The sequence below is a fragment of the Pteropus vampyrus genome, unplaced genomic scaffold (assembly GCF_000151845.1).
Source record: "Pteropus vampyrus isolate Shadow unplaced genomic scaffold, Pvam_2.0 Scaffold23, whole genome shotgun sequence".
Taxonomy (NCBI): Eukaryota; Metazoa; Chordata; class Mammalia; order Chiroptera; family Pteropodidae; genus Pteropus; species Pteropus vampyrus.
In genome coordinates, this window is record NW_011888804.1 from 9,684,888 (window position 1) to 9,696,114 (window position 11,227).

The 11,227-nt window shown below is 35.8% G+C and overlaps 1 protein-coding gene and 1 pseudogene across 1 annotated transcript in view; both read left to right on the forward strand.

Annotated features, from left to right (window-relative positions):
* Positions 1 to 11,227, forward strand: part of CLTCL1 (clathrin heavy chain like 1) — an 85,346-nt gene that overhangs the window by 8,072 nt on the left and 66,047 nt on the right. The window contains 1 exon segment of the mRNA XM_011356076.2: positions 5,769 to 5,976. Within this exon segment, the coding sequence (XP_011354378.2) occupies positions 5,769 to 5,976 (208 nt within the window).
* LOC111737088 lies at positions 3,078 to 3,226 on the forward strand (annotated as a pseudogene).

An 11,227-nucleotide genomic window follows, 5' to 3' on the forward strand; every position in this document is an offset into this window, starting at 1 on the left:
AAGTGTACAGTTCAGTGGTTTAAAGTACATTCATATTATTGTGAAACCATTGCCATCATCCATCTCCAGAACTCTTTTCATCTTGTGAAACGGAAACTCTATACCCGTTAAACAGTGACTCCCATTCCCATCCCCTCAGCCCCTGGCAGCCACAATTTTCTTTTATGTCTTTATGAATACAACTATGCTAAGTACCTCATATATGTAGAATCATACAATATTTGCATTTTTTGTGTGTGATTGGCTTATTTCCCTTAGCATAATGTCCTCAAGGTTTATTCATGGTATAGCATGTATCAGACTGTCCTTCCTTTTTAAGGCTCAATAATTTTCTATTTTGTGTATACACCACGTTTGCTTATCCATTCATCGGTTGATAGACACTAAGAACTCTTTATTTTTAAAATATTAATAACATCACCTAAAAATAATCCCTCAATATCAAATACCTTGTCAGTGTTGAATTTCTCTATATGTATCAAATGTTTTATACATTTGGTTTGTTTGAATCAGCATCCAAAGAATGCCCACACATTTGGTCAATATTTTGTATCTTAGAGCTTTTTGAGAAATCTTTGATCCTATTTTTTTATATTTAACACAAATGTAGTTTTTTAACTTATTTTGTGCACATCTATCTTTTTAATTTTATGGTCCTTCCAAATCTATTAAGATTCTATTCTGAATGTTACCCTAGTATATTGACAGTCTCAAAGCAGACCCTTAGCAAATAATAACATCCCTGTCTGCGGCTTCAATTAGAGTAATTGGTGAAAATATTGACTAGCAGGTGATTAATGTCAGAACCCTAGGTCTAGCACTAGGGGGACAGTGGTCCATATGTCCAGCACACTTGCAGTATGGTTAAGCTGTACACCTGTTTATATACAAGCTCATTCATGCTTTTCTATCTCATTCCAAAAATCTGTTGTATGTTGTTTGAGCTTTTATGTACTTGATGTTTTGATAGATTCACAATGAGGAGACCCTGAATCTGACTCTAAGAATATACAGGCAAAAAGGTATATATGAATAACAAATACAAATCCTCTAGGGATTTATGATCTTAGACATTGTCCTATAAGACAGCAGGGGACTAAGGGAGAAAAGGACAATGAAATTTCAGTGTGGCTCATAGAGGAGAGAGCGGGTAGGAATGGGAGGTTTTCTTGTGATACTGTAGAGTTTCATGGGTTACTAAGCATCAGTGGTTGTTGCCTTGTGGGTCTTCTGTTATTTCTCATTCTTAGTTTATTTAAATATTTTACCTTCCGTTTAATTATATTCATCCCTATGAGCTGCTGCTCTGCCTCCCTTCTAAGTCTTGGTGCTCCCTAGGGTTTGTGTCATAGGGTCCATCCCATTGTTCTCCTCATGTCTCTTTGGATGGTTTCATCCAATCTCATGGCTTCACTTACCACTTAGACATAAATGACCCCCATGTTTTTTATATTCCAATAAATTTATTATTCCATTTATTTTTCACACATAATATGAAACCTTTCTCTAAAGAAATTTAAAATATACATTCAATGTAGCCAAGTTCTATTTTTTTAATTTTTATTTTTCAATTATAGGTGACATTCAATATTATATTAGTTTCAGGTGTACAGCATAGTAGTTAAACATTTATATAACTTACAAAAGGATCCCCCTGATAGGTCTAGTACCCACCTGGCACCATACATAGTTATTACAATGTTATTGACTATATTCCTTATGCTGTACTTTATATTCTTGTGACTGTTTCGTAGCTGCCAATTTGTACTTCTTAATCCCTTCCCCCTTTCTCACCCAGACCCTGAACTCTCCCTCTTATCTAGCAATTATCAGTTTGTTCTCTATATCTATGAGTCTGTTTCTGTTTTGTTTTCATTTATTTTGTTTTAGATTTCACATATAAGTGAGATCATATGGTATTTGTCCATCTCTGTCTCACTTATTTCACTTAGTATAATATCCTCTAGGTCCATCCTTGTCACAAATGGTAAGATTTTATTATTTTTTATGGCTGAGTAATATTCCGTTGTCTATATGTACCACATCTTCTTTATCCAGTTGTCTATTGATGGACACTTAGGTTGCTTCTATATGTTGGCTATTGTAAATAATGCTGCAATGAACATAGGGGTGCATATATCTCTTTAAATTATCTTTGGAGTTCTTCGGATAAATACTCAGAAGTTGAATTGCAGTGACTCCTGTATTTTTATTTTAGAGCCTGAAATCTTTCTTTCACTTCCTCTCCCCCACCCTCAATGTAGTCATTTTCCCCTAGTTACATATCTTACCTATTGGCAACTTCATACGGTTCACTTCATAAGGTCTGTGAGCTCTGGAAGGTATGACTGTATCTGACTTATCTTACTATTTTTGGAGTCGAGCTCAGTGGGTAGTGGGTAGTATGTGTTCAATGGTTATTTATGAAATGAATGTATGAAAATTACTTGATTTCAAAAAGTCAACTTTTGATTTACTGCATTAACCTATTACTGTAGATGGCTTTGTGATAATTCTGAAACATCAGCATAAATATCAGCAAATGCGAAATTTCTGGAGAGAAAAACATATTGGAAAGAGAAGGATAATACCAGGAAATTTACAGTCAATAGATTAAATATATTATAAATTATCAACCCGAATGTGAGAAATGACTTTGACTGCTTCATGTCCTCTTAAGGCTAAAATAGCTCTGTCTCCCCTTAGAACTCTGTTACTTTACCCCTTTTGCTTTGTGTAGCAATGATCTCAGTTTATAATCTTGTTGGTTTCCTTTCCTAAAGTGTGAGCTGGGGCAGAATCTTGTCTGCCTTATTGTCCATTGTGCCCTAAATCTTGGCACATAGTGGATACTTGATATTTATTTATTGAAAGAAAACGAGTTTGTGCTTCTCTAGATTCACTTAATTCGTTATTTTAATTATAGAAATTCATATTCGGTCGTTTCTGCCAAATTAACAATAATGTAATAGAATAATGTGTGGATGTTCTTTGAGATGGGGAAAGAGATGTTGAAATGACAAACAGGCAGGGTGTTTATAGCAAATGAAGACTCGTTATTAAAAGCCCAATGTGTTAGTTTTGCGCAGTGGTGGTATTGTAGCCAATGAGGTTTATCCAAGGCTCGATTATTGCTAATTAAAAGCCCAATGTGTTTAAAATGCCCCAGAACTGAATGTGTTTTCCCTAATTGTGTGTGCTTAATTTTAGTCTTTAGCTTACTCTCATAGCAGCCAGTATATAATTCACTTTTTAAATCCTCCCTTAATCTTTTTTTTTTTGGTGTGGCAAAATATACCAAACATAAAATTTACCATTTTAACCATTTTTAAGTGTACAGTTCAACAGCCTTAAGTACATTTACATTGCTGTACAACCATCACCATCATCCATCTCCAGAACTTTCATCTTCCCAATCTGGAACTCTGTCCCCATTAAATACTAACTCCTCAGTCCCCTCTTAATCTTAACCAAAGGTTCAACTTTTTCATGATAATAGCTGAATCCATTAGAAAGAATATTGTTTTTTGTCTTCTTACAAATGGTAAGAAAATTACAAGAGTAGGATGTATGTATTCAAACATACATCCTACTTATAGATGTATAAGCAGTGAAAAGTGAAAGCATTCCCATGCCCTAGAGATAGCCAATGGTAAGCTTGGTGTGTAGTCTTCCAAACTCAGAAAAGTATAAGAATTATGAAATTGTGTTTTTTAGAGTTGCGAATAAACATGACCACTTTGGCATAACTGAAAAGGACAGTAGAACTCAGAGGATGCACCCAAAGAACTGGGGAATGCCACATTCTTTAGCTGAAACTGCCTTTCTGCCAGGATCAACATGCAGCCTACTCCCTTGACTTCTTTGTGAAGGAAGTCTTTGAAGCTCGTTTTTCCCTCTTGATCTTGGGGACAATTAATATAAATTCAGAGTTGAAGAGCTATGGTAAGGTATTCCTTTAGAAATCAGATTTCCTTTTGACCTAATTTCAGCCCAAATTACTTTTTTCCGCAGTAGTTCTTTTCTGTCTCAGGAGGTACTTTCCTTTACCTAATTAATACTCTAGGGTCAGAGTTTCTCTCTAGCAAGCTCCTGAGTTAGTGCTCCAGGGCAGGAGAGCCTGGACTGCCCCTGCCATGGCTGGAGACACTGGTACATGTGCTCTCTGTGTGCACTGCCCACTGTTAGCATTATTTTCTGTCCTGTAACCCTAGGCTGGAATGAGAAGGGACTTTTCTTGTGGTAATGGCACTATTAATGGTTAGATTTTATTTTTTTCAAATGCTTTCACTACAGTTATGAAATAATATTTTGTTTTGCTTTGTTGCTGTTTATATATGTGTTTTGGTTTGTTTTGGTAGACTTACTTGGGAAGGTAAATCACCACCTAATTCATCCTTTTTGAGTTAAAATGAAATATGAATTTTAAACAACTCAGTATTATGGTTCAGTGCACAAACCATATTCACACTGGCTCCATCATTAATCAGCTTCGTGGCTTTGGAAATATTTCTTAACCTAAAAGCCTTGTTTTGCACAAGTATAAATTGTGGATAGTATAATCAGATGAGGTGATCTGTTTGTTGTCCTGCAGCCTGTTCCACTCAGCAGCTGGAATATCTCATATGTGCTAGACTCTGTTCTATAAAAGACAAATAAGGTCCAGTCCCCACTTTTGAGGAGTTCGTGTCATAATGAAGGAAAAAAATAATAGAATAAAGAATTTTACTAGCAATGTGAATAGCCTCATTTATGTTCCTTTCAATGGGTACTGGTTATTTTTAACAAGTGGTCTCTGATCTTTGTTGCTAGTGTAAACCTATACAAGGTCACACAAGGTAGCAGGTGTTAAAGAGTTAAGTAAATAGCAGTAGGTTTTAGGTTGAGCAGAACAATGTTTAGAAATAAAGGTACCTCGTAGGTAGGTTAGAGTAGGGGAATGTTATAGAAATAAACATAGTTCTTCATAGGGGTGATATAAATTTCTTGAGTGTGTGTTTTCCCAGGGTTTTTTGTTGAAGCTTATCTCATTAATAAGTCTTTATTTAAGTCAGGTACTATGTACAAAATGGGCTTTGGAGAAAGACGCCTGATTTCAGTTTACACAAGTCAAAGCAATCCATCTACCCCAAAGATGTACGGGATCTGTTAACTTTTTATTAACCTTGAACTTGCCAAGAAGTATTCAAACTGACTTAGAAATTAATTTAAATAAGATTTAGATAGACTTTATGGTATGTAGGGAAATATTTTAAACAAAAACTCTTGTGTAGTTCTTTGTTATTGTTTGGTTTTGGAGAAACGAGTTTTGTGTTTTCTCTTTTCCCCACTCTAACTCTGCCTTTACCTCTCTAAGACCACCTCCTTGCCAGGGCTCTCCTCAGCTCTGAGTTTGCCTGTGGGGTGTTATTTTCTGTACTCCTCCACCTTCACCCCCCCCAACCCTCATGCTGATCTCTTTCTGTCTATATCACTCATGGCATCCTTACTTCTCCCTAGTATTATCCTTATTCTTATGTATTCTCATCAACCCTGAGGGATTATAAGCTCCTAGGGAGCTGACTCACAGCCCACTATGGATGCATTGTCTGTACCTACCAAAGGTATAGAAAGGCAAGTCAACATCTGCCTCTAAGAGTCACTTAAAGTTAACTTCTTTCTAAACTTGTTTAAATTTTCCTCTTCCTTCTGTTAGACTTTGCTTAAATAAGGGGCTAGATCTGATGTATTTAAGAGTGGAAAACCTTACTGTAATCTTTTCTGTTTAGCTCCAAAACCTGGGAATTAATCCAGCCAACATTGGGTTCAGCACACTGACCATGGAATCTGACAAGTTTATATGTGTCCGAGAGAAAGTCGGCGAGCAGGTGCAGGTAGTGATTATTGACATGAGTAACCCAATGGCACCAATCAGACGGCCCATCTCTGCAGAAAGCGCAATCATGAACCCAGCCTCTAAGGTGATAGCTCTGAAAGGTAAGCCTAACGGGATTTTTAGAAGGGAGTTTCAACTCCCTTTACCTGCTTTGTTACCTTAAATATTAAACAAGTGTCATCAATATTATTAAACTTAATTCCAAAAATTAGCAAAAGCTATGTTTTACATGACCTATTTAATAAGAGGTCTCTAAGCACCTGAGCTTTTTGTACCATTACCTGTAGTGTCAAATACACAAGAGGGAGCGAATGCCCAAGGCCTCGTCCCTATGGGTGCTGTGTCTGGAAAGGGCTATGACTGCATTGTGCATGTTCACTAGTAGGGCCATGTGGTGCCCTTGACCCATTAGGGGTTCCTTTACAGTAGCACTCCAGGCATCCTAGAGTATGAGCCAAGTTAGTTACTGCTCTTGTGAAACACATAGATGACAGTGTAACTGTTGATAAATAGAATTTCACTTCTCTGAACTTAGGGGACCCTGGGTGCTTGCCATGATTTGGAAAATGAAAGGATTATACATATACCAGACTTACTAAGTTTTTTATGACATGCATTATTACCCTGAAAAGTGAAAGATCTTTCTGGACCTAAAGTTTGTGAATGCCAAATATTAGCTTTGCCTGTGCTTCTATTTTGTTATGGAAATAGTGTCTACTTTGTCATTTTAATAGATAGATGGACATCTGGAAGTTAAATAAGACTGTTCTATTTAAAAAGAAATAGCTCAATTTTTAAAATTCAAAATGACCTTTTTTCTGTTATTGACTATTTCTTATTAAAGAATTTTTTTGAACATGTAGTATAAGCAATGTAAACTATTCTAAGTTTAATTGAGGAAATTATTAAACCTTATAGATTCTTAATGATACTTCTGGCTTTCCTGCATTTTCTATTTTGCAATACTTTTGAGAGACTTTACCTAGCACGTCATTGAGAGATCTTACCTAGCATAACCAACATCTTAGTCTTTCTGATTCTCTAGTACCATTCTCTTTAACAGTGTACAGTGTGGATCTCATGTTGGGGGGTAGAAGGGACATAGAATATTTATGTGTTGTCAGTCCCCTCCAGCCAAAGACCACCAGGAATAAACCTGAAGTTGAACAAGTTGGGTTTATTACTCACTGCAGCAAGGGAGAATGCACATCATGGGGGCTGGGGAGGGGGTGTCCCAGTAGAGGGTGTTAGAAAGTACCTTTTATAGGACTTGGGCTTTGGCTAGATGATTTGGGGGATGGCCTAAGGAAACAGGAGTTTGCTATAGATTGGGTGCTGTCATAAAATGGGGGTAATTTTATGATTGGGTATCTCAATAAATCCTATCTATAAGGGAGGGCCAATTAGAGTAAGGATAAAGCTGTAAATGGTAAAGTGGCAGTGACTCATTTTAGACAGGAGAGGGGCTGTTTGGTATTTTGTGGGATGTATAGTAACTTTGTTTTTGTCTGTGCTTAGATCAGATTCTGAAGCAGCCTTGTTTTGCTTCACTTCATCATGATCTCAGAGGGATCTTGCCTGAGTTTGGTGTTTTCTGAGATGGTTTATGTCCCGTGGGAGAGCATTATGGCCTGGCTGTGAAGGCTAGGCCAGCCTCTAGATGGCAGGCGCTGCTACTTTCTTTTTAATTTCTTTCTCAGTGTTCATATGAATTGCTTCAACTGTAATAATGTTGAGTGTTATTTTCTTTTGCATAAGAAAGTAGGAGGCTGTGGAACCAAAGTGGGTAATTTTAAGGCTTTATCATATTTTTACTGTAATCCTGTAGACAAAAGGATGACCTTGGACCCTCATGATACAAACTTGGCAAATGGAGAATATACAGTGTTTTAAAGACCCTAGAGCAAAATAAGCAAAACTGTTTTTAAAAAGTATTTGTACACTGATTTAGTTACATTTTTATTGTTTCATACACCTTAGCTGTTCCATAGGTGCCAATGTGAAGTCAAGGGACCTAGGCTTGAATCTCGCAGATTCCCCATTTTGGCTGGTAATGTCTTGTAATTGGAAAAGGGCTCTTCAGGAGATGGACATCTTTTTTAAAAAGATCTACCTTTGTAGTCTGCCCTTGTGTCTGGCTGATTGCTAAGCCTATATTGTCACCAGCCCTTCTGGAGAAGCCTGGGGGAGATTTGCTCACCCCAATGTCTCTTCAGACTGTCTCTGCTGATAGGTTTGTAGTGAGTATTTTTAAACAAGAGATACATTTTTACCTTTGACCAAAAGAGCATGAAGTGGGGGTAGCATTCTTCATATGTTGCTCATTTTAATGGAACATTAATACTCTGAGGGACCAGCAGACTGCCTGTTTTTGTACAGCCCCCAAGCTAAGAATGGTTTTTATATTTTTAAAGAGTTGTAAAAACAAAAAAGACAAAAGTGTAATAAAGATCTTCTATGTCCTTTTCTAGATAAAGTTCACTGACTGCTTATGTTACTGGCCCAAGTATATTTATTTTATTGTGAAACATTGCCTTTTGAGTATTCCCATATGTTTCTTTTTATAAACTTTACCCTTTCCTCTTTATTTTAAAGATAGATTGAGTGTACATTAATGCAATGCCAGCCTAACAGTGCTTGGCAGTGGGGGGAGGGTGGGGGTGGGTGGGAGGAGAGGCGGTAGGATGGCGCCCCCCTGTGGTGACACTCTACCTTGCCAACTTGAATCTCACCTGAGGTTGCTAATTCCCTAAGGAGATAGCATCATTTTTTTTTTTTTTTTTTTTTTAGTTTTTTTCTTTTTGTAATGCTAAATACTTTATGCCTCCTGTAAAACAAGTTATTTCTAACCATCTAAGGACATCTTGACAAATTTTCAAGCTAGAGAAAATTTTCTCTGTGATACCAGGCTATTTAAAACTAAAAGGTACCCTATCCTATAGTTTAACTTTTAGTCCAGTCTTTTTTTCTTTCTTTAACCACTTTATTCAGATATACTTTACATGCCTACCTATTCTAAGTGTACAGCTCAGCGATTTTTAGTAAATTTATTGAGTTGTGAAACTATCACCATGTTCTGGTTTTAGAACATTTTTACTGCCCCAAAAAGTTCCTTTATTCCTGTTTGCAGTCATTCCCCATTCCCACCACTAGCCCTAGGCAGCTACTGATCTTTCTGTCTCTTCAGATTTGCCTTTTCTGGACATTTCAAATAAATGAAATCATACTATATATAATCTTTTACTTTTGGCTTCCTTCACTTAGTATAGTGTGTTTGAGGTTCCTCCACATTCTAGCTTGTATCAGTAGTTCTTTTTCATTGTTGAATAATATTCTGTTGTATGACTTTATCACATTATTTCTCCATTCACCAGTTGATGGATATTTGAATTGGTGGTTGTTTTCGGCTATTATGAATAACACTGTTATGAACACTTGCCTATATCTTTGTTTGGATAAGTATTTTCATTTTGGAGGTGGTAAATACATAGGAGTAGAATTGCTGGATCATATGGTAAATTTGTTTTGCTTTTTAGGAAACCACCAAACTGTTTTCCAAAGTGGCCATACCATTTTACATTCCCACCAGCAATGTATAAGGATTCTAGTTTTTCCACATCCTTGAATTTTGCCCTACTCTTAATTTATATTTTTATGTTGCTTTGGGTTTAGTTTGCTCTTCCTCGTTTAGTTTCTTAAGAAAGAAATTTAGTTTATTAATTTTAAATCTTTCCAATCTTGACATTTAAAACTATATATTTCTCTTTAAGCACTGCCTTAGCTGCAACCCCAAAATTGATGTTGTGCTATTTTATTTCATTCAGTTCTACCTATTTTCTAATTTTCTTTGTAATCTCTTCTTTGACCCATGGGTTATTTAGAAGTACGTTGTTGAATTTTCAAATTTTAGGCATGTCTGTCTACGGCCATGCCACCCTGAACGGACCCAGTCTTGTCTGATCTTGGAAGCTAAGCAGGGTTGGGCCTGGATACCAGGTGCTGTAAGCGTAAAAAAAAAAAATTTGGCATATCTCACACTTCTTTCTGTTGATTTCTAATAATCCTTTTGTAGTCAGAATTTTTTTTATATGATTTCAAAATTTTTTAATTTCTTGAGACTTGTTTTATAGCCTAGCATATAGTATGTTCTAGAATATGTTTTAGATATACTTGAAAAGAATGTGTATTTTTCTAAGTGACATATTCTAAAGATGTCAGATTGAATTGGTCAGTAGTGTACAAATTTTCTATTTTTCTGTCTACTTGTTTTATCTGTTATTAAGAGTGGGGGATTTAAATCTCCACCTATTTTTCTTTTATTGTGGCTAAATACATATAACACAATTTATCATCTTAATCATTTCTAAGTGTATAGTTCAGTAGTCTTAAGTACATTCATATTGTCGTACAATCACCACTAATTCGTCTCTGGAACTCTTTTCCTCTTGCAAAACTGAAACACTATACCCATTAAACAATAACCACCCATTCCGTCCTCTCTCCAGTTTCTGACAAGCACTCATCTACTTTCTGTTTCTATGATTTTGACTACTCTTAGATACCTAATATTAATGGAATCATACAGTATTTGTCTTTTTACTACTGGATTATTTCACTTAGCATGATGTCCTTCTTTGGTTCTTATAACCTTTTTTGATTTAAAGTTTATTTTGTCTGATATTAGCCACCCCTCCTTTTCTTTTGGTTACAATTTGCATGGAATATTTTTTTCCATCTTTTTATTTCCAGCCTATTTATGTCTTTGGACATGAAGTGAGTCTCTTGTACATAGCATATAGTTGGTTCATGTTTTTATATCCATTCTGCCAGTCTCTGTCTTTTGATTGGAGAGTTTCATCCATTTAGATTTATTATATTACTGATAAGGAAGGACTGCTGTTATTTTACTATTTGTTTTCTATATACCTTTAGCTTTTTTCCCTTTCATTACTCTTTCCTGCATTACTCTCTTCTCGTGTTTAGTCGATTTTTTGAGTGAAACATTGAAATTTCTTTCTTGTTTCTTTTGTGTATATTTTATAGCTGTTTTCTTCATGGTCGCCATGAGGATTATATTAACATCCTAAAGTTATACAGGCATACTTCACTTTATTGTGCTTCACAGATATTGCATTTTTTTTTTTTTTGACAAATTGAAGGTCTGTGGCAACTCAGCACTGACCAAGTCTATAGGTACCATTTTTCCAACAACATTTGCTTACTTTGTGTGTCTGTGTCACATCATGGTAATTCTCACAATACTTCAAGTAATAATGAAAAAAAAAGAGTACAACTCACTGAAGGCTCAGATGATGGTTAGCATTTTTAGCAATAAAGTATTTATATTATATA